The sequence below is a fragment of the Spermophilus citellus genome (genome assembly GCF_964194105.1).
Source record: "Spermophilus citellus genome assembly, chromosome: 2".
Classification (NCBI taxonomy): domain Eukaryota; kingdom Metazoa; phylum Chordata; class Mammalia; order Rodentia; family Sciuridae; genus Spermophilus; species Spermophilus citellus.
The window spans coordinates 124,476,725-124,501,864 of NC_138183.1; the positions used below are offsets into that span (position 1 = coordinate 124,476,725).

A 25,140-nucleotide genomic window follows, 5' to 3' on the forward strand; every position below is an offset into this window, starting at 1 on the left:
GCAAATATTTAATGGTAATAATAAATTTCATTAAGTACTCTAAATTTGATGAATTATGAGAAACCACAAATTAACACATCCTTTGTCAACTGGTACACTATAGGTTAAGAGTAATTCTGGCCAAAGTCTACCAAAGGAAAGAAGAATCCAAATGTATTCATCAGTGATCAACTGCATATCCCAATAAAGTCAGTTTGAAGCACAGAACAGCTGGAAACATCAAAACAAAACCATTCTTTGCTGAAGGAAGAAAGAACTGGGGTAGGTAAAATGCAGAACTAGCTTTTGGATAACAGGAACAAGACTTCAAGAGAAATACTGGGGAATGTTATTGGACAAATTATATTGTTATATTGTGTGCATGTATAAATATATAACATCAAATCCCACCATTATATATAACTATAATGCACCAATAAAAGAAATGAGAAAAAAAAAAAAAAAGACTGCCTGTTCCTGAGTGAAAAAGCAAGTGATTAGAGTCCCAAGTAAATATCTGTCCCAACAACTAGACCCTGGATTTGAGAAGAACCTTAAAATAAATAACTTAATGCTGTTATATACTTACTGAGTATATCATATTCAGTATGATGAGCATAAAGGCCCTTTCTTAATGTTTGTCTCAGTATACAAAGCTCTATCTTATACGCTGTGGGTTATCCACAGACCCAGCCTTCCTGGATGAAAGTGAACAGATCAGGAAAATGACCATAGAATCCTCGCTCATTCCTCTCTGTACTAAATTTAGAACACTCTATTAGTATCTGGTCCTTCTAAGATCCAGACAATGTTAATAATTATATTTAAGAACATGCAAAGAAAAAATGATTCACTTGCTAGATTAATTCCTTTAAAAGTAGTTAAATTTTAGAAAGAAAACATAAAATTGTCAATATTTGGTCTGTTGAACAAATGTGAGAGGCAAAAAGTTCAACAGGAAAAGGGAACAAACCAACTTTATTTCTTCACTTGCTAAAATTAGGTTTGATAACAGAATAAGCCAGACCTAAGTGAAAAAAATACCCGTTTAGAATATCTTCTAAATATTTCTTTGCATACACAAATACAAATATGAAAAACATTATCCCCCATTGGCACAAGATGACTACCTTGAATGTTTTGTTCTCATATAAAAAACAAAAGCAGACAAATTAAATGGAAATAAAATGTTCTAAATAAAAACAGTACATAAGTACTAAGTTATATGACTATTTCATTTACTTGCAATATGACCATATTGAATAGGGGCCAGTTTTTCACCCAGTCAGAAGAAATTCTAGATCAAACACCTTTAAACATCATGATCTAAGATTAAGACTTAAGTTTCCAAATGCTATAACCTTGACCTGCAACCAGTCAGTTTACACATTATACAACTACCAAACCCAGTGTGTCTCAAATGTTGATATGCATGCAAATCACTGGGCATTTTGTATATTTAATGAAAATTCTGATTCACTGAATTTGTAGTTGAGCCTGAGATCATGCATTTTTATAAGTTGCTCATCTGTAAGCCATGAACCACGTTTTCAAAGGACTAATTAGAGTTAGATCTGGCAATATTTCTACCAGGAGGTGCTGCATCAAGCTGCTATGGTATCTGCTGGGAAACATTTGGCAGCATGGTGCCCCTTTTTTGTCCTCCCCCAACTCAGTGATGAAGTCGATCTTTTGTGTTCTTAGGACCTGGGGCCATTGTTAAGATCAGCTCACTCAACCATCTATCATCTTAGGCATTTAGTTGTGAAAAGGTCCCACCTCATAGAGAGGTGGGATGGTAGCAGCCTGAAACTCCCCTCAGGTCCTATTTCTATAGCAAGAAAAACAAACATTTGACTGCTTCCATGTGTACAAGGTAAGTGATGCACACACAATACACACACAATTTCCAGTCAGGTATTAAGAGAGTTCTGATGCAGAAGTTTCAATATTATTGGTTACCTGATACTGGAACGCAGACTAAAAAAAAAAAAAATGGGGGTGGGTGGTGAGCCTGCAGAAGAGAGGGTTCCCAAATCTACTTACTAATTTGAAAGCAGTGGATAAGCACCATCCTCAGCAGCCACCTTCTAGCCCTGATACCTAACAAAGTAAACCTGAATGTGGGCTATCCTGGTTAAAAACAGCAGTGACTCCAAAAAACACTTAATAAAGTGTTAGCTCCTTGAAAAAAGATTCACTGTTAGACTTAATAGACATTCACTACCAAGCACATTCAGTTGTCCCTCAGTATCTTAAGGAAATTGGTTCCAAGACGTCTGCAGATGCTCAAGAACCTTGTATAAAATGGCATAGCATTGACATATAACCTAAGACAACTCAAGTAAACTTTAAATCATCGCTAGATTATTTATAACATCCTAACACAATATAAATGTTATGTTAATAGTTATATTATAACATAAAAAGATCTATACATGTTCAGAACACATTTTTCCCAACACTTTTTATTCTGCAATTGGTAAATTCCAAGGTGCAGAAGCATATCCACTCTCAAAAGCAGAGGGCCAACTGAATTTTAACAAATATTTATATACGAAGAAAGCAAACTGTTGCCTATGTTTCTTCATTTATTCATACATTCCCTTGTTTGTTCAAGAAATACTGAACACCTACCCTTACTGTCCTGGAGGCTAAGAAACACAGCAAACAATTCCTATCCCCATACAGCCTGCATACAAAATGTATTCGAGGGCTAGGTTATAGTTCAGTGGTAAAGCACTTGTCTAGCATGCCCAAAATTCTTGGTCCTATTCCTAGCACTGAATTTTAAAAAATATTCTAGCAATATATACATAAACTAAACATATTTTATTCTACATCATTAATTATCATTGAAAAAGTACTATAAAAGTGTATAACAGAAGGTATGAATCAAGGAAAGCATACCTCAGGAAGTACATTTAAGATTGAACTGGATGGATAAATATGGTCCAGGTATGCAAAAAGGTGGGTAATGAACACATCCTATACAATGGGCAGCAAGTGTAATATCTCTGAGCATGGATGCAAAATAAAAACAAGCCAAGAAAGCTGAAATACAGAGAGCAAGCAGGGCAACTTGAAGAAGGGAATTTTAAAAAGCAGAATACAAAATTTTAGAGTATCAATTATATTAATCTCAAATGGATAGAAAAATGACTAAATACATAAAAATGTTTAAGTTCATGCAATAATGCCCTAAGACAGTATGATTATGAGTGATTATTTTTCTTTATGTATACTTTTTAAACTTAACCAAATTTATACTATTAGTTTTCTTAATTTAAAAAACCCATGTCTCCAAACATAACATCATGGTGGCTCCCTTCTTTAACCTCATGAAACTTTTCCATCATTATACAATTTACATGATATACTTTTGACCCCACACTGAGTCTCCTATAAATTCTATGTGACAGCTCTATTTTGTCCTTCCATACCACTACTTAGATGTAACTTAGAGTCACTTTTAGCTTCCCTTTAGTACTAGCCAATCCACAATGTCTAGCTGTTAGTTCCATCACATTTCTAGTGGAAAATATCACAAAGAATATTGATGCCCAATTTAAAGAATGAAACCTGCAAGAATCTAAGCTAGCCAATACCTTAGCTCAAGATAATTTATGATGTACTTAATGAAAGGAGAAATAGAAAAATAAGCAAACATAACCATGGCAGATAATCACCTTAATGCCTAATGTCCTTTATTCTATAGTTTTTATCAGTTTGCAAACCTCAGAATCTGTCAAATCCAGATTTCATACTGTGCATTCCAATATGTTCAGAATCACATTATATAACAACCCAATTATATCTAAATCCAAAGATTTCAACAGATTTTAAAAAAAAGCAACTTCCAACAAAAGCATCTGAGGTTTCCAACACTGTAATAGTCTGGCATTTTCAAAGATAGATGGCTTTGTTACACATATGTCAAAGAAAAAAATTCTGCTAACCAGACTATACTGAAATCTAGAGACATCCTCAGGAAAGAGCTTTGAAAGCACTCCAAAATCCAGATGTTCAGAAGATACATTCTGGCGCTAAAGCAAAGTGTGTCCTAAATGGTTTTAAGCTTTCCTGACTGATAATCATTTTTTTCTGACAGCTAATTTTACTCAATTGAGCCATCAGATATGGAATTAAATAATAAAATAAAATTTAATAAGTGCTACATACTATATGTGAAGATTTTCCATTATTAAAAACAAACCAGGTGCAGTGGCATACGCCTATAATCCCAGTGGGGCTTGGGAAACTGAAAAGCAGGAAGATGGAGAGTTCAAAGTTAGCCTGAGCAAAAGCAAGGTGCTAAACTACTCAGTGAGACTTTGTCTCTAAATAAAATACAAAACAGGACTGGGGATGTGGCTCAGAGGTCCAGTGGCCCTTAGTTCAATTCCCTGGTACCAAGATCACACCCCCCCCCAAAAAAAAAAACTTGATGTTTTAAAGTAAGAATGGAAGACAGAAGAAATTCAATACAAACCTAAGACTGTTTGTATATAAATAAAATCACACTGATTTCATTTGGTGAAGAAGGATTAGATTCCTGAAATACATTCTTCCGTTCTTTTCAATAGCATTAAATTCACTAGTTGTCAATATCCCACACATCATATCCAATTAAACTTACTGGTGTAGCTGATCCATTCCAACTCTTTTTTTAGTATTTCATTAGTTGTTGGTGCCCCTTTATTTATTTTTATGTGGTGCGGAGAATTGAACCCAGTGCCTCACACATGCTAGGCAAGTGCTCTACCACTGAGCTACAACCCAGCCCCCATTCCAATTCTTTTTTTTTTATTGTTGGTCGTTCAAAACATTACACAGTTCTTAATATATCATATTTCACAGTTTGATTCAAGTGGGTTATGAACTCCCATTTTTACCCCGTATACAGATTGCTGTATCACATCAGTTACACTTCCATTGATTTACATATTGCCATTCTAGTGTCTGATGTATTCTGCTGTCTATCCTATTCTCTACTAACCCCCCCTCCCCTGCCCTCCCCTTCCCTTTTCTCTCTCTACCCCATCTACTGTAAATCATTTCTTCCACTTGTATTATTCTTCTCTTACCCCTCATTCCTCTTATATGTAATTTTGTAAAACCCTGAGGATCACCTTCCATTTCCATGCGATTTCCCTTCTCACTCCCTTTCCCTCCCACCTCTCATCCCTGTTTAATGTTAATCTTCTTCTCAAGCTCTTCATCCCTACCCTGTCCTTGGTTACTCCCCTTATATCAAAGCAGTCACTTGGCATTTGTTTTTTAAGGATTGGCTAGCTTCACTTAGCATAATCTGCTCTAATGCCATCCATTTCCCTCCAAATTCTATGATTTTGTCATTTTTTAATGCAGAGTAATACTCCATTGTGTATAAATGCCACATTTTTTTTATCCATTCATCTACTGAAGGGCATCTAGGTTGGTTCCACAATCTTGCTATCGTGAATTGTGCTGCTATGAACATCGATGTAGCAGTATCCCTGTAGCATGCTCTTAATTAGGTCTTTAGGGAATAGACCGAGAAGGGGAATAGCTGGGTCAAATGGTGGTTCCATTCCCAGCTTTCCAAGAAATCTCCATACTGCTTTCCAAATTGGCTGCACCAATTTGCAGTCCTACCAACAATGAACAAGTGTACCCTTTTCCCCGCATCCTCTCCAGCACTTATTGTTGTTGGACTTCATAATGGCTGCCAATCTTACTGGAGTGAGATGGTATCTTAGGGTGGTTTTGATTTGCATTTCTCTGACTGCTAGGGATGGTGAGCATTTTTTCATGTACTTATTGATTGATTGTACGTCCTCCTCTGAGAAGTGTCTGTTCAGGTCCTTGGCCCATTTGTTGATTGGGTTATTTGTTATCTTATTGTCTAATTTTTTGAGTTCTTTGTATACTCTGGATATTAGGGCTCTATCTGAAGTGTGTGGAGTAAAGATTTGTTCCCAGGATGTAGGCTCCCTGTTTACCTCTCTTATTGTTTCTTTTGCTGAGAAAAACCTTTTTAGTTTGAGTAAGTCCCATTTGTTGATTCTAGTTGTTAACTCTTGCACTATGGGTGTCCTATTGAGGAATTTGGAGCCCGACTCCACAGTATGTAGATCATAGCCAACTTTTTCTTCTATCAGACGCAGAGTCTCTGATTTAATATCAAGCTCCTTGATCCATTTTGAGTTAACTTTTGTGCATGGCGAGAGAAAGGGATTCAGTTTCATTTTGATGCAAACGGATTTCCAGTTTTCCCAGCACCATTTGTTGAAGATGCTATCCTTCCTCCATTGCATGCTTTTAGCCCCTTTATCAAATATAAGATAGTTGTAGTTTTGTGGATTGGTTACTATGTCCTCTATTCTGTACCATTGGTCCACCCGCCTGTTTTGGTACCAGTACCATGCTTTTTTTGTTACTATTGCTCTGTAGTATAATTTGAAGACTGGTATCGCTATACCGCCTGATACACACTTCCTGCTTAGCATTGTTTTTGCTATTCTGGGTCTTTTATTTTTCCATATGAATTTCATGATTGCTTTCTCTATTTCTACAAGAAATGCCATTGGGATTTTGATTGGCATTGCATTGAACTTATAGAGAACTTTTGGTAATATCGCCATTTTGATGATGTTAGTTCTGCCTATCCATGAGCAGGGTATATTTTTCCATCTTCTAAGGTCTTCTTCTATATCTCTCTTTAGGGTTCTGTAGTTTTCATTGTATAAGTCTTTCACCTCTATTGTTAGGTTGATTCCCAAGTATTTTATTTTTGGGGGAGATATTGTGAATGGAGTAGTTGTCCTCATTTCCATTTCAGAGGATTGGTCGCTGATATACAGGAATGCATTTGATTTATGCGTGTTGATTTTATATCCCGCCACTTTGCTGAATTCATTTATTAACTCTAATAGTTTCTTTGTAGACCCTTTTGGGTCTTCTTCTTTTGCTGTTGTTTTGCTCTTCTTTTTCTAGGATTTTGAGATGAAGTATGAGATCATTTATTTGTTGGTTTTTTCTTTTTTTAAGGAATGAACTCCAAGCAATGAATTTTCCTCTTAGAACTGCTTTCAATGTGTCCCAAAGACTCCGATATGTTGTGTCTGTGTTTTCATTTAACTCTAAGAAGTTTTTAATTTCCTCCTTGATGTCTTCTATAACCCATTGATCATTCAGTCACCTATTGTTCATTCTCCAAGTGATGCATGATTTTTCCTTCCTTCTTTTATCGTTGATTTTCAGTTTCATTCCATTATGATCAGATAAGATGCATGGTATTATCTCTACTCCTTTATATTGTCTAAGAGTTGCCCTGTGACATAATATATGATCTATTTTTGAGAAGGATCCATGTGCTGCTGAGAAAAAAGTGTAACTGCTTGATGTTGGGTGGTATATTCTATATATGTCCATTAAGTCTAGGTTATTAATTGTGTTATTGAGTTCTATAGTTTCCTTATTTAACTTTTTTTTTGGAAGATCTGTCCAGTGGTGAGAGAGGTGTGTTGAAGTCTCCCATGATTATTGTATGGTGTTCTATTAGACTCTTGAACTTGAGAAGAGTTTGCTTGATGAACATAGCTGCACCATTGTTTGGGGCATATATATTTATGATTGTTATGTCTTGTTGGTGTATGGTTCCCTTGAGCAGTATGTAGTGTCCCTCTTTATCTCTTTTGATTAATTTTGGCTTGAAATCTATTTTATTTGATATGAGTATGGACACTCCTGCTTGTTTCCGCAGTCCATATGAGTGATATGATTTTTCCCAACCTTTCACCTTCAGTCTATGTATATCTTTTCCTATCAAATGCGTCTCCTGTAGGCAGCATATTGTTGGGTCTTGTTTTATGATCCATTCAACTAGCCTGTGTCTCTTAATTGGTGAGTTTAAGCCATTAACATTTAGGGTTATTATTGAGATATGGTTTGTTCTTCCAGCCATATTTGTTTATTAATGTTACTAAACCTGATTTGTTTTCCTCTTTGATTACTTTCCCCCCTTTACTGTCCTACCTCCCACTGTTGGTTTTCAATGTTATTTTCCATTTCCTCTTCCTGTAATGTTTTGCTGAGGATGTTTTGAAGAGATGGTTTTCTAGCTGCAAATTCTTTTAACTTTTGTTTATCGTGGAAGGTTTTAATTTCATCACCCATCCTGAAGCTTAATTTCGCCGGATACACGATTCTTGGTTGGAACCCATTTTCTTTCAGTGTTTGAAATATGTTATTCCAACATCTTCTAGCTTTCAGAGTCTGTGTTGAGAGATCAGCTGTTATCCTGATTGGTTTACCCCTAAATGTAATCTGCTTCCTTTCTCTTGTAGCTTTTAAAATTCTCTCCTTATTCTGTATGTTGGGCATCTTCATTATAATGTGTCTACGTGTGGATCTCTTATGATTTTGCACATTCAGCGTCCTGTAGGCTTCTAGGATTTGGGATTCTGTCTCATTCTTCAAGTCTGGGAAGTTTTCTCATATTATTTCATTGAATAGATTGTTTATTCCTTTGGTTTGGAGCTCTGTGCCTTCCTGTATCCCAATGACTCTTAAGTTTGGTCTCTTTATGTTATCCCATATTTCTTGGATGTTCTGCTCATGGTTTCTTAGCAGTCTTGCTGAGCTGTCTATGTTCTTTTCAAGTTGAAATACTTTGTCTTCATTGTCTGATGTTCTATCTTCTAAGTGATCTACTCTGCTGGTAGTATTCTCAATTGAGTTTTTAAGTTGGTTTATTGCTTCCTGCATTTCTAGGATTTCTATTTGTTTGTTTTTTATTACCTCTATCTCCCTGTGTAATTGATCTTTTACTTCCTGGATTTGTTTATGTAGTTCCTTGTCAAAGTGATCTTTCCTTGTCTGATTTTGCTGTCTCATGTCTTCCTTGAGACTCCAGATCATCTGAAGCATGTATATCCTGAACTCTTTATCTGACATTCCATCTGTTGCAGCTATTACCTCTTCTAAAGTTGAGTTGACCTGCATTGCTTGTGGTCCTTTCTTACCTTGTCTTTTCATACTGCTCGCGTTTCTTTCTGCTTGGTGAAACTGTTGTGTTTTTAAAATTTTTCCCCTATTTATTTATATTGCTCTTGTAGAATTGGAAAATCTCCCTTGCAGGGCGGGTAGTGGCTGTGCTCCTCCTCTAATGAGGGTGATCTGTCTACCACGCTGGTCGGTCGCAGGTCTGCCTACCCTGCGGGCACGGGTGGCGGCTCTGCTCTGCCTGCACTCCAATTGTGGTGATGTAACTACCACGCCCTCGGGTCATTGGTCCTGATCTGGATGTGGGCGGTGGCTCTGCTCGGCCCCTACTCCAATTGGTGTGACGTGTCTACCATGCTGGCACGCCACTAGGCCTGTTCCGCTGGTGGGTCGCAGGTCTGCCTACCTTGCGGGCTCGGGCGGCAGTTCTGCTCAGCCCCCACTCCCCAATGGGGGTACCTGACTGCCTCTCCACCGGGTTGCTGGGCCTTTTCTGGACACGGGCGGCGGCTCTGCTCCACCCCCACTCCAACCAGTGTGACGTGACTGCCTCGGTGCTACATGTCCACCACGCTGGCAGACTACCGGGCCTGTCCTGCCAGTGGGTCGCAGGTCTGCCTACCTTGCAGGCTCAGACGGCGGCTCTGCAAAGCCCCTACTCCAAATAGGGTGACTTGGCTACCGGGCCGTCGGGTCGCTGGTCCTGTTCTAGGCATGGGCGGCTACTCTCTTCGGCCCCAGCTGCAGTTGGGGAGTCGTGACACCACGCCAGCGGGTCACTTGGCCTGCTCTGGACGCAGGTGGCAGCTCCACTCTGCCCCCCTGGCCCCCACAGCACCCAGCAGGACCCGGACCGAGAAGCAGTCACCGCAGGTTCCCCAACCCTGGGCCAAAGCAGCCCCGGGAACCAGAATCCGGCTGCTCAGAGCCCGGCGAACACCTTGCCAGGTGCGAGCCCCTAGGAGTATTCTCCACTGGTTCTCCAGCCCCGAGCCTGAGCGATCTGTCTGCGAGACGCAGGCAAATACCAGCCTGAAATCACCTGTTCCGTAGCTGAATGAGCTGAGATCAGTAGAAAACAGGGATGATTACATCAGCTCTCCAAGATGGCGGCTGCTGTCCTCCTCCGTGGTCCAACCGGTGTCGAGAACCGAACTGGACTGCTTCTCTCCTCTGTCTCAAAGCCAGAACTCAGCACTAAGCACGGCCATTGCACCACTGGCAGGAGCCCCCAGAATCCGCATCGCTGCACCACCGCTCCAGCACCTCGCCGCTTCCCTGCGCGCGCCGCAGACTCCAGCTGCAGGGCAATCCGCCGATCAGGCGATGCGACCCTCCGTGCGGAGAAATCGCCCGCGTCCTAGCCCCCGCAGCCGAACCTCGTGAGATGGAAATCCGTCCACTAGATTCTGGAGCACCTCAATTTCACTGGAAATTCCCAACAAGATAGCCTTCAGCTGTTTCACCTCATCTTTCTCCCGCACAGTGACGTGGCGCACTGGGGTGATGCACTCCCTTCACCGCCATCTTCTCTTCCACCCTATGCATGTACTTCTAACTCCATTCCAACTCTTAATAAGCATTGTTCAAGCATTTTGTAAGCATTTAAGATGCTTAAAGCATGATAAGAGCTTTAGAAGTAGAAGTGGATACTACATTATTGTTAAATTCAGAGCATTCAAATTTTTCGTTTTGGTGTTAAATATATGCCACTACTTTTGGTATGGAATTAAAATTAATTAATTCAAGGTAGAATCTGGGGAATTGAGGCGGGAATGTATTAATAAAATTGGATTCTTGTTTAGCATGTGCAAGGCCCTGCATCACCTAAATAAATAAATAAATAAATAAATAGATGAAATTGGACTCTAGGCCTCAGCTGTTTCTTATTGAATAATGTCTTATAGCAGTACTTCTCAACTGGGATACTGACAACCATAGAGCATCAGGAAAGTTTGGAATCATTTTTGGTTGTCACAACTGGAACATTCATACTGATACAAAGAGGCCAGGATGCTACTAAACAACCTACAACATGGGCTGGGGATGTGGCTCAAGCGGTAGCGCGCTCGCCTGGCATGCGTGCGGCCCAGGTTCGATCCCCAGCACCACATACAAAACAAAGATGTTGTGTCAGCCGATAACTAAAAAATAAATATTAAAAATTCTCTCTCTCTCTCTCTCTCTCTCTCTCTCCCTCACTCTCTCTTTAAAAAAAAAAAAAAACAACCTACAACACACAGATGTTCCTTCATAAGGATTATCTAACCCAAAATGTTCACAGCACCAAGGTTGAGAAATTCTGTAGCTTTAAGAAACTAGTACCTTTTAGCTCTAGAAATTCTTTAACCTATATGTCTATGTTAGTTAAGAGGAATAAATGCTTGTTTTATGGGTATAGAACTTAACACAAAATAATTAAATGACTGGCTAGGATCACAATGTAAATCAGTGGCAAAAGCTGGGTCTCCTCTGACCCTCAGCCTAGTTATCCAGTAGCTATATTTGGTCTATAAGAGTTCCTTCTTGCAGAGAAGACCAACTAAAACAATCTTTACAGGAAATTTTTTTTTAAGAGTCTTATCTAACTATGTCTATAATAAGGCAGACTCCAAGATTTTGCTGTCCAATTGATACTTCTAGCTATTAAACAATAATTAATATCACTGTAAAGATTTCAACTAACACTTTGAAATGATTATTAAAGTAATCCATGAGAGAGAGCTGGGAAGCCAGGATTTAATGCCCATAATGCTTGGGTTTAATGCCCATGCCTATGGTTAATTTCGGCATAAGAATTTTGGGGTGTTAAACAGAAGAATTTTGTTGAGTTAAAGTGTTTTCCTTTCCTTTCATGCTCTCTTACTTTTCCTTTATATATATATATATATATATATATATATATATATTTTTTTTTTTTTTTAAGAAAAAAAATGTCCTTCATCCTAACAGTACATGGCACAATAATCTCAGGATGTGAAATTTCTGTCCTTTCATTTCACCAACAATGTATGGGGAAAGACAAATCTGAAACTCTCAGGTAAAAACAGCCCAGGGCCTATCTGTTCACATAGCATTTTCTTGTCCTGAACTCATCCTTTCTCAGTAGTTATTTAATAAGCCGTTTAGAACACAAACTCAGTGATTTATACTGGCAGTTCCCTTACTTAAAAATATGCTGGAATTTCCACTAAAACCTTTTATTATTCGATGCTTGCTAGTTCAGGCATGACATTTTCCCCCAGGCATAAGAGGTCTAATCTTTTCTACAAATAATCACTGAACCAGTTTTCAAATCCAAGAATGTCAAAGAGAAATTTTCTTCTTTACTCACGAAACTTAAAACTAGATTTTTGTTTTCACAGAAAAACTTGGGACAATCTGTGTTTTAGATAAAATTTTTCCAACATAAGAAAACTGGATTTTTAAAACTTGCTATCTCATCAAAATAAGCCATAAAGGAAGCTTCTACAAGAGAAGGTCCTCTAAATTAGGACTGTAATAATTTTGGAGAACTAGAGAACTAATGAAACTTCAGAACTCAGGGGAATAAAAGCAAAGAAGAGATGATAACATTAAAATCACTTTTAGTAATTCTTTGGTATTCTATAATCTTTCCTACATGTTTTATGATCTTTGATCACCTCAACATAGCAATAATTTTGTAATACTATCTAGAGCAATAATAGAATAATTAAGGCTTTCTTTTAGCATGGTAAATAAAAATTTTAATAAATATGAAATATTAAAATAATAATTTGATATTTATTAATAGTTTGCAAGGATTGTTTCTACTTCCAAATCATTATTGATAATATTATGAGAAAATCAAATATTCATTAAGTAGAAATCATTCAGTTTTAAGGGCAGTTGTTAACCTTAGAAAAACTTCAATCTAAAGTTTCACATTGTAAAAATCAGCATTTCAGGTTTCCTTGCAGAGTGGCTAATCTTAAACACTCTTTCCCTCCCTGCAGAGGTTTATTACCCAGTTTTCAACCACATTCTCCCTGCAATGGTTATTACAGACTATAACTTTGGCACTGCAGAGTGGCCTTCATGGTAGGCCCTACAGCTTCATAGCACAATCCTAGGCGAGTCAAATAACATGACAGAACGCTCCTGGAAGCCATTCCGACACTGAGTTGTCTATAATTCTAATTACCCAAAATGAATAGCTCCCAACTCACCTCCCCTTAGCTGGGAAAAAATGCCTATGGCCATTTCAACACTATTCAACCTAAGAAGTACAAGAGAAAGGAAGACAGAGTGGAAGAAGAAAAGTTTTAATTGATAGTAGCCAAAACAACTTCTGCATATTTGAGGACATACTGACAGGGTGAAATCCAGGGCCTTGGAATAGCTCCTGAAGCCTGTGTGATGGGCTTCACTTTAAATTTGCCTCTGAATAATTAAGAATCAAATTAACTGTAGGATAGTAGTAATAGATGTAGCTGTAGCAGCAGCAACAACAATGAGTAATAGCAAATTTCTACCATCTATTGATGAAAAACAAAACACTGAAAGCTTACTACTATACTAGGCACTCTGCTAAGCCCCTTCACACGAATTAATTTTAATTTTACTATATTGATGGCTGTTATTTTTGTTTCTACTTTCTTAAGAATTGGCTTTCATGAGTCATATATTAGAGCCAAGATTCAAACCTTCCAGATAAATGGGAATTCAGAAGAGGAAGAAATTGCCCATGAAGGAGGATATTGAGGAAAGAATGGGAGATGAACAGGAAGAAAAACCAATGTCCTGCATTTGTAGTGAATGAGCTACAGTCACTGAAGGGAAATGTCAAAGAACAAGTGTATTCAGAAGACAGTGACAGTGACAAATATGTTACAGAGGCAAAGACCATGTTATTAATCTTGGGATCCTCTCAGAAGAAAAATGAATCATTAAAGTCATACCTTGTAAAAGACAGGAGAACAGCAACATTTTTCTACAATCCTCCTCCATCTCCCCAGCTCCTCTTTGGGAAGGGTAGACATAGGCAGGAAAAGAAAGTTTCCCTCCCTGTCATCCAAAAAGCCAAATTCAATAGTTTCTCCTTTGAAGATAAAGTGACACCCACTCCAAAACAGGCTTTACAACCAACCAGGTCATATAACTATTCCATTATGGATGGGAGAAAGAAATCATAAGGCTTAAAACTAGAGTCTCTAAACTCCACCTAATTTTCTTCCTGTGAGGTTTCATTAAAGGAGCTTTTTAAAAATGTGAGCTAAAAGGTGCTGCACACATATTAGAGAAGCAACCAAGGTTTTAACAGATTTTATTTACTTTACACTTAGGAAATGTACTTGACAAGAAAAGCATAGAAGGTAAAACCTATGAGTTCAAGAAAGAACAAAACACAAAACATACTCCTCAAAAAAGTTACCTGACTCTGAACTCACTCTGAGAGTTTTGTTGTAATTTGCAAACAGCATGTAGGATATTAGCCACAGAGTAACAGTAGGAGGAAATATTTGTTTTGGTTTCATTGAGGTCCAGATCCCTTAATCCAATGTTATGAAATGTCTGCTCAGTCCTAGCGCCTAAGTTAGAGAGAAAGAAGGAGGGTTTAAAAAAAAAAAAAAAAAGAGTGAGATCTGTTATAAATGGACTCCACAATCAGATAGAAGAGGAATTCCAGCAATTATTTCACATCAGCATTTTGCTGTTTCTCATATGACTTAACTCTATTCCCTTCCTGGAGCTATACCAACATGATGAAACACCATAAAAGTCACAGAATTAAAACATTTCTACAATTACATGCATAACTTGTTTTTCAATATAAGTCAAAGTCTCAACTCTGACCTATCTTTGTAGAGTAACTTAAGATAGAAATGTATAGAGAGTATGAACAGATATTTGAAACTAACCGTCAGCAATCATAAAATAGTCTAGCAAAAAAAGTCAGGCTCCAACAGAATTAACTGAAAGAAGAAATAACAAAATAACAAAGTGATACATTTGTTTTCCACTTCTGAACCCTACATGTGGTGGTTAGATCCATTTCAGAAGATGCCCTAAGACTGTATCCCCAAGAACTCCTAGAGCAGCTTCTCAGAGGTACACAAATGTTCTTCTTTTAGGGAGTTATAAAATCCCAAAACATATATGAAAACTTTTCACCTACATGCATAAAAGTGCTTTTGAAGGACAGGAATCATAGATTTCACCTTTTCCTATTAACTATTCAAAACATAAAAGCTGATGTTCCCTCAAAGTCTAAAACTGTGCCTAGTAAATAAAATAAAATTTAAAAAGCACTTAAACAGTTGTTCCTATTGAGCAACTGCTCTAGACTCACAGCTAAGGTTCCAAGCTCATTCTCTTATCAGTAGAATTAAAAGCGAGGCCAAATATGGTCAGATTGAAAACTTCAGATCTGATGCTAAGAAATCAGATCTAATTAAGAATGCCAACAAAACCAACTAGCTATCCCTTTCTTCTTCATGGCAAACAAACACAGGAACTCTTGAAACACTGGATCTAGTAAGTAAGGTTGCACAGATAATAATAAAAAAAACAACAAATTCTAAAACCTTAAAGCTCTGAAGGATAACTCTGCCCACCTCTCAAGAGTACAGAGGGGATTCAAACTAGATTTACCTGGCTTTTCTAAAGCACCTCTAAACTTTCAGAAGAGAAAGAGTTTCTGTTAAACAGTTTTTTAAAACCCTCAAATACAATTATAATGACCAAATATGGACTAATTCAATTAACTGGTTACAAATTCTCTGATATACCTATAAAATCACTTCTTTGGAAGCTAAAGTGGGCTATCTAACAACAGGAAAGAAATGTGGATATTTTGGTGGTAGTGTGAGAGAGGCAGGGTTTAAATTACTTTCAAATGGTTTGATTAAAACCAATTATTTCCCCAAGGTCCAAAATATGAATCACATGCAAAACTGGGAAATGCCTAACACCCACAGTGCTGTGCTCCTTCCTTCACCTAGGAAAGTATCTAAAGGCTATGAACAATGGAACCTTCCACAGATACAGTTTTTTTTTCCTCACAAGACTATACCTTTCAGTGAGCTAGAATTTCATCCTGTAAAAAGCAGAACTTCAGATTCCAGCTGGAAAACTCAGGGTTACCTTTGTACTCTGCCTCTAAATGTCTTCACTAGAGCCTCTACAACAGAGTAACTGTTTCAGGTGAATATCTAGTGTGGATAGATGTAATTCTCCAAATTTTAAACTATGACTTCTTTTTTCTTCTGGTACTAGGGACTGAATCCAGGAGTGCTTTATCACTGAGCTATATCTGCAACCCTTTTTATTTATTTATTTTTTTTTATTTTGAGACAAAGTCTAAGTTGCCCAGGTTTACCTTAAACTTGTGATCCTCCTGCCTCAGTCTCACAAGTCACTAGAATTACAGGTATGCCATATCATATCCAGCATAAACCAGGGCTTTCATGCATCTCTGGGCTCACAGGAAATGGGGGACTCCTAAAAGGGCAAACCAAGTATCTGTGAGCTGAACCAGAAAGTAATAAGATGGAAGGGGAAATTTTGAGGGAAAATTTTGCTCATTTTAACACATCAGTATGGAAACTATACCTGTAGACCAGCAGGAAAGTAGAGAAGCAGAGGCTGATATTTTCAAACTATGACAGTGACAGAGAAGGGGCAACAATCATCCCAGAGAGTGGCAACCTTGGCACTCAACTGAACATATGGTCTTAAAAACAAAACAAAAATGCATGCTTTCTTGGGTTAAGACTAGTTTTCAAAGATGATCATCAACCAAATATCATCTTATAAGCAAAGAGTCATAAGAAACAACAAATAGGTTTAGATGCCTAAGACTTCAGATATTTGAAATATGAAATATCAGATATGAAATACAAAAGAACTAAGCATAAAATGTTTCGATTGTTTAAGGAATAAAAAATTAAACAAGCAAAAGAGGACAAAAAGAACCAAGTAAAATTTCAGGAATGAACAGCAATCAGTGAGAAAAACTCTATGCATGACTAAACAATAGATAGAGTTGGAAGCAGAAGTAGTTAATCACAAACAAATATGAAAACAGAACATAAAACAGTAGAGAGTCAAGAACATACAATTATGAAAGATTAACAGTCTTAAAGCCAGAGTGACTGATATGTTTAATCAGAGTCCCAGAAGAGAAGAATCAAGAAAATAGAAGCCAAGCAATATGTGAATAGAAAATACCTGTGAAATAACAGGAAAGAAATTCACAAATACAGAGTACAATATATTATTATAAGTAGAATAACTTAAAAGAAATTCCCCCAAGACACGTTGTAGTAACATTTCAGAAAGTCAAAGTATCTTTAAAGTAGCTAAAGAAAAAACAGCAAGATCAGATAAGAGTGAAGATAAGACTGACTGCAGACTTCACAACAGTTACAATGGAAACCAGAAGGCATATATAGTCCAAGTTTTATGACAGAATAACTGTCAATCTAAAATTATAATCTAGCAAACACATACTTCAAGAATAAGATTAAAATAGGCATATTTTCAGATACAGTAGTCTTCCTTATCTGCAGTTTTGTTTTCCACAGTTTTCATTACCCAAGCTCAACTGCAGTCTGAAATATTAATATTTCAGACATAGGGGCTAGGAGGTAGCTCAGTGGTAGAATACTTGCCAAAGCATATGCTAGGCTGAGTTTGAGTGAAAGAAAGAAAGGGGGAGAAGGGAGCAGGCAGGTAGGCAGAAAGGCAGACAGGTAAAAAAGTAACAAAAAACAAAATAAGGAAATGAAAAACTAAATGGAAAACTGCAGAAATAAAGCATTCATGAGTTTGAATTGCATGTCATTCTGAATAGCATGATATCTCATGCCTTTCAGCCAAGTCCTGTCTAGGACATGAATCATCCCTTTGTCCGGCATAACCATATACAAGTTAATGCCCATTAATCACTTAGTAGACATCATGGTTACCAGATCATGGCTCAATATCACATTGTTTATGTTCAAGCAATCCTATTTTATTTAATAGCAGCCCCACAATGCAAGAGTAGTGATGATGGCAATTCAGAAATACTACAAAGAAGCCAGAAAGCTTTACCCTTAAGGGAAAAGGTAGAAATTTTAGACTTAATAAGGAAAAAAAATCATTTGATATTGCTAAGATTTATGGTAAGAATGAATCTTCTGGGCTGGGGTTGTGGCTCAAGTGGTAGAGTGCTTGCCTAACACACGTGAGGCACTGGGTTTAATCCTCAGCACCACATAAAAATAAAATGAAGATATTGTGTCCATCTAAAACTAAAAAATAAATATTAAAAACAGAATGAATCTTCTACAGACAATATTGTGAAGAAGGAAAAGAAAATGTGAGTTTTCTTGTTGTACCTCAAACTGCAAGTTTCAAACAAGTGCATAAGTGCTTAGTTAAAATGAAAAAAAAATTAAATTTGTCTATGTATATACAGGAAAAAGCACAGTTATTATTGTTTAGATATGAGGTAGCCCCAAAATCTTATGTGTAAAACAATGTAAGAAAGTGTAGAAATTCAATGATTGGGTTATGAGAGTCTCAACATCATATCATAATCAATGCATTCATTCCCTCATAGGGATTAACTAGGTAATAATTTAAGTAGGTAGGGTATGCTGGAGGAGGCAGGACCCTCCCCTTTCCTCTGCCTTGATGTTCTGCCTCACCTTGGGCCCAGCGCAATGGAGCCAGCTGCCTGTGGACTGAAACTGAGAGCGCTAAATAAACTTTTCCTCCACTAAAATTCTTCTTGTATTTTGACAGAAACAGTGAAACAGCTGACAAACAATTGTATATACAGGGTTTAGTAATATCTGCAGTTTCAGGCATCCACTTAGGGTCTTGGAACATATTCCCCACAGGCAATATATTTTTAAAAAAACTAGTTCAACATCAAGATGTTTACACTAAATTATGTTACTCTGAGAGCTTCCTCACTGCCCTTTCTTTTCTAATATTCTTGATTACATTTTGATTATTTAACTTTCCTGCTTTAAACTGACAAATGAATTTATATACTGTACACAACACAGCCCAAATTTCTTAGGCTATTATTTAAAGTGCTTTGTAATCTAGTTTCTTGCTAATGTGCTCTGTGGTAGACAACAATTAATTAGCCTGCCCAAGCCTCAGATTCCATATCTGCAAAATGAGACCTAAAAAACTGCTGAGACCAAAAAGACAGTTTGGGTGCTATGGGCTAAATGTCTGTGTCCCTCTGAAATTCCTGTTGAAACCCTAACCCCTAGTGTAATATTATAAGAAGGTGAAGCTTTTCAAAGGTAATTAGGTTTAGATGAGGTCATGAGGGTAGAGACACCATTATGGAATTAGTGATGACCCTTATAAGAAAAGTATCAGAGCATCTTTCACTCCACAGCAGTCCATGACTTCCTGCAAGCCAGGAAGGGGAACCTCACAGGAACTGCATATGCTAGCACCTTGTTCATGGACATCCCAGTTTATGGTATTCTGTTATAGTAGTCTGGACTTACTAAGATACCAGATAAAGCAATCATCACAATGCCTGGCACATGATTAATAAATGACAGCTGCTATTATTTATCATGATAATATCTCACTATTCCCAAATAACAATATGTGTATTCCCAAGTATAGACTTGGGAATACTATTAGTTTATATTATTTATATTAGCTCATATATTTCCTCTACTTTTCTGGTTCTCAACACTTTCATTTCCACACATCTGTGCTTATGTAAATAAAAATTATCCCAAATAAGTCCAAGTGATTCTTAAAAATTCTTCTTTGCCACAGCAACTCAGAGTTAAGTGTTCTCATTTTTAAATACATAAAATATTTATCCAAAGGCTGCTTGCTTGGTTAACTATCTAAACTGTCCATTACTTCCAGTTGAAGGCAGCATTATTTTAAACCTCTCTGTTTTGTGCACTGAAGCCTTTACTGCCTCAAAAATGGAGACTACCAAATAAATATGAGCTGGCTAATTAAAAGTTTCAGAATTCTTGCTGAGCATGGTGGCCCACACCTGTAATTCCAGCTACTCGCAGGCCGAGGCAAGAGGATCACTAGTTTAAGGTCAGCTGTGGCAACTTAGTGAGATTCCTGTCTTAAAATTAAAAATAAAAAGATCTAGGGATGTAGCTCAATGTTAAGTGCCCCTAGGTTCAGTTCTCACTACTAAAAAAATAAATCAATAAAAATTTTTTAAAATGTAAATTTCATAACTCTGATAGAGATGCTTTAGAGGAAAACATGGGCCAAAAAAAAAGGTAAAGGAAAGCAGCTGTCAGGATTTTCATTCTGTAAACCTCCAGACAGCTGCACTTCATTCTAAAGACATTAAATATTTTCGTGGGAGAAAGATAGCCAACAAAAAAAGTCCAGGTTGGGCAGGAAGAGCGATGGGGCCCATTAGGTGATGATTCATTTCAAGAAACACCTTTCTGAGTTACTTTCAGTGGAAATTAATTTGATCTTGTATTCTTATTACCTGAGAGGAAGAGAACAGAGATCCTCCTCCAGGAGTTGCCTGTGTGACACACAGTTAAGTGCTCAATAAATACTGAACTCTGAAGAAGTAGAACAAAGCAATTACTCAGATTATTTTGTTGGTTCAAACAGAGGGGAGATAGGGACTCTCAGCAGCTCTCTTTTAGTTTTCCAATTAACCATTTGTTGGTGATGTCACAGCTGGCTCTGTAATCCAAAAGCCAACACCAAACAAGCTCTTCAATGAGTCACAAACAATACATGATCAAACAACTGAACTTCAAATCAGCCCTTCCTTCATCCAATGTGGCTGACATTAAAAAGCGAGAAAAAGGCACAATCTATAAGCTATCACATTAAACTAAACAAATTAAGTGTTTCCATTACTAGTGCCAAGTTTAAAATTCCACTATTTTATCTACTAGAATTCAAAACACAATGTAATCTTCTCAATATAAAATAAACACTCTCACATTAAAGAAAACTGGAAAAGCAGACAAAAGGATAAAAGAATCATACAGGAAAACAAAACAGTAGAAAATGACCTACCACTTAGAAAGAGAACTTACCTACATTTTAGTACACTTTCTTCCAGGTGTTTTCCCTAGTACTTTATGTAATTACAAACATATATTAGTAGTACCTACAGCTTGTATCAACTTCTAAGCATTTCTCCATGTTTTTCTTCTTAACCTTGTAACTGCACAGGGAAGATGGCAGAAAACAGATTATGAAATTAAATAAGTCCAAGATATAATTATTCTTAATTCCATAACTACTATAGTAAAAACTGAAACTTTCCCAAAGTTCCTAAGGCCACTGGAATGAAAATAATATACATTTAAAAATGCCTAGACACATAGAAAATGTTTAAAAACTATTAACAGGCTTTCAAGTGACACATTTACTAGGGTCTCCTCTGGAAAGATAAAAAAGAAATTCAGCCTCTGTTCCCAAGAAAGTTTTAATATCCTTTAGAAGATACAATGCACTCACACCAAACAAAATAACTAAAGCTCAGTGTAACTCAATATGCAGTCATTCTGGTTCTTTAAGGTCTGGGGGCTTTATTCATTTTGCACCCTTAGCATGGAAAACAGGGCCTAGTATATCACAGCTACTAAGAAAAAAAAATGTCTTCTGTACTGAAAAACAGACTAAGATATATGCTTAGTTAGAGCTAGGAAGCTGAGGTTGTCAAACATAGCAGACATCAAGAATATAGTACAATCTGATCTTAGCAATAATTTGTGGGAACCACAAGAGTCTTGAGATACTTTGTAAATGAAAGAAGACATAGTAAAAAAATGTTTATATGGTCCTAATTGTATTAAAAAGTTTAGTTTTTCTACACAAGCAGCACTGCAATCACTATACATACTAACTATATATAGTGGGAAATGCAATACATAACACATAATAGATACTATTTAAAAACAAAGAAAACATAACCAGTTACCAACACACAAACACACACACACACACCAAAAAAAAAAAAAAAAACCATAAACACAGCATTCCTGGAACATCAGAAACAAGGACTAACTTTCAGAAAGTTAGTGTGCCATGGCAAATGCAAAGAGGCAGTAAATTAAGGCTCTCCTACACTACAATACGGTAGTGGATACAGTCCTTGCTAAACTGAGTGTAAAAGAATATGCTTGCTCAAACTTTCTTTTCATGATCTCTTTATACTCCAGAAAAGATATATGCATATACACTAGAATTTAGAGAGTACAAAAACTTAAAATTTGCATTCAACTCTAACAGCATCACTTTCATACAGTATCACCTGATTCTAAAAACATCTTAATAGAGAACTTCACAACTAGGATATCCTTCAGCAGACACTATACATCCTAATTTCATTCACACATATTTTATCCCACTAGTGCTTCAAAAAAATTCAAAGAATTTATGAAGAAGGAATTTACTAATATCATATCCCTAACAGCTGCTAGTTGAATGCACTAAATCCATAGCTCCTTCTGTTACATTCTGCCACCTCAGAAAGTAAGCTTGATAAAAGTCTACTTTTTTTTCAAAAGAACTGATTTAAATCTATGCTATGGTGCTGACTTAGGAGCAAGTTTCACACAGTTTAGGGTTGGGTGGATGATAAATCTTTCTAGATATAAAAGTGTAATTATTTGTAATTAAGTATTTCTAGCAGCTACCCATTCACTCTCTCTAGTCTGCAGTACTCAAGAACAAATGTCCATCAACAAGTCATTTGGGAATGAGCAGCTGATTTAAAACTGCTCATTCCCAGGACAGGTGTTCTTTTGTTTTTCTTGAAACACACAAGTCTAACAATGATTTGTTGAATTGCAACTGTCATCAATTGAACACAGGAATATTTTATTTACAAATGACGGTCTTGAACACTTGATTAGTTGGTTAAACTGATCCGAATAAAAATTCCACTAATTCATATTAAATTAACGAAAGCCAATAAAGTTTAACTATTAATGTTTGCTATAAAATCAAGGACATTTTTAAAAAGAAAACACTGAATAGTAATAGCAGTTAAAAAAATCCTAAAAAAATTAAAAAGACATCATTGTCAAGATCTTGTGAAAGTTTAATAGAGTACACTTAGGTTAGTATAAACCTAAGAATGGAAAAACCAATCAGAAAAAAAAGTTACATCCCTTCAAAGTGGCTTCAAAGTGGATTAATACATCCTACCACCTTGATTCAATGTCATTAGTCTTGGTCTTGAAAATCTGATTCTTCCTGCTATGATCTTCAGGTAAATTCCAACACTCTATAGCAAGAAAATCACAAAATTAACCCCTCAGAGAGGGCAAAATCAAAGATTAGAGTTATATGAAGTACTTAGCATCTTATTATTATTAATAATAAACCATAAAATTGAAACTCATTCCTGCAGGAAACTACCAAATGTTTCTGCAATAAAAACTGCAAACTCATGTGAACAAATCTTTTCAACAATAGAGAGTTGTTACAGTCTGTGAATAGGACAGTGTCAGTGTAACCAACACAGTGGGAGCTGGACATTCCTGACACCCTTGTCCCCTGGCTAGCCTTTGGTCACTTTTATCTCCAATTGCATTTGGTTCTGGAAGTAACTTTGCTGAGACTGATCCTTCTTATTTTTGTGCCAGACCCTTAGTTTTTACTACCACCAACCTGAGCATCCTACTAGAATAAGCATCAAACACAAGAATCTTTGTTTTCCTAAATCTGTTCACACACACCCCACCCCCATTCCCAAGAGCCCCTTCGTGGTTTAATTGGTATTTTCTGGAAGACATCAAGGGATGACAATTTTGGTCACTTTGGAAAGCTTACTAGTCAAGAAGAGTTGGTGAAGCGCTTTTGAGTAAATGTGAGTTTTATACTACTTACTCTGAAGGCAGCCTTAGAAATAGACTCCATTAAAATCTGAAAATAGTTTAATAAAATCCACCTCACACAGGTGTTCTAAAGGTCTAAACGAAATAATGACTTGAAATGCCGTGAGAGTGTGTGGGTGTATTAATACATACTAAACGGAAGCTATTAGAGCACTTTGTTCAACTAATCAGGGAAATACGGATCTCATGAGAATTCCAAAAAGTAGCAAAGAATATGAACAAATTTCTCAGGTTTATCAGCGTGCCCTGGTCAAAATGGCCCAGATGCTATTTGGGGTAAGGGTCTCCCCCACCAGGCTTAATACAAAGAGGTGCTGGACTGATAACCGTGCAGTTTTATCTCTGGAAAAGGAAAGCTGGGTTTGCCCAATTCGATTCCTTTGTTGACTGGCGGAAAAGCAGATCAGCAGAGCTCTAGCTGGAACCAAGAAACCGGACAGGCCTCGGAGTACTGCCTCACTGGTACTTTGCAACGCCACTCGCTGTCCACTTAGGGACACCGCACTACTCCGCAGCTTCCCGGTGACTTTCCGAGTCCACACCACAGTTGCTGTTGTCCACGCAGAAGGCGGTGCCCACTCTGCGGGACTAAAGCCCACCGTCCCGGAGAGCTCTCCACCAGAACTGAGGCCCTTCAACAGGGATCAGACCCTCGCCGGGATGCGCCCACAGTTCGGAGTTACTCCGCCTGCCCGAAATAAGCCCACTGCCCTGGCCCCGCTGCCCGGGCTCCCCACAGACCCCGGCTCGAAACCCCACCCCCTACCAGGGATCCGCGCTGCTACTTCGGCCCGGGACTCCCAGAGTCCCCAGAGCTGGGACCGCTATTCCTTCAGTACCAGAACCATCCGCTTCGGCCCGCTCTGCTTCCATCGCCCGGAGGGAGACCCTACCCTCCCAACGACAGAAACACGCCAACTCACCCCTGAAAAGCAGCAGCAGAAAGAAATCGGGCAGCCGGGCACCGAGCCGAAGCCGCGGGAGCAGCCTCAGCGCCATGTCGAGGGGAGCTGAGGGGCCCGGCGGGCGCGCGGCACAGCTCGCGGACCCCGCGCGCATGCGTCCAGTCTGTCTGGAGCCTGCAACCCGCCCCCAGTTACCATAGCGACCACCGGCCACGGCGAGGCAGCACCATGGTGACTGAGGAAGCTGAAGTCTGGTTGCTATGGAGGCAGCGATGCTCTAAACCTGGCCCTTGATATCTCTTGAAATGAACTTGGTGGGAGGAGGGTAAAGAAACGCTCAAAAGTGGGGCTGGGTACATTTCTATAACTAGAATAAGTCTGTCACTACAGGTCTGAGAAGAAACACTCCATTAAAATGT

The 25,140-nt window shown here is 37.9% G+C and overlaps 1 protein-coding gene across 1 annotated transcript in view; it reads right to left on the bottom strand.

Annotated features, from left to right (window-relative positions):
* The window catches only part of JAM3 (junctional adhesion molecule 3), an 87,172-nt gene extending 62,289 nt beyond the window's left edge, over positions 1-24,883 (bottom strand). Inside the window, exon 1 of the mRNA XM_081274199.1 lies at positions 24,740-24,883. Within this exon, the coding sequence (XP_081130325.1) occupies positions 24,740-24,875 (136 nt within the window). The 5' untranslated portion in view covers positions 24,876-24,883. The remainder of the gene's footprint in view (positions 1-24,739) is intronic.
* Positions 24,884-25,140: the final 257 nt, after the last annotated feature.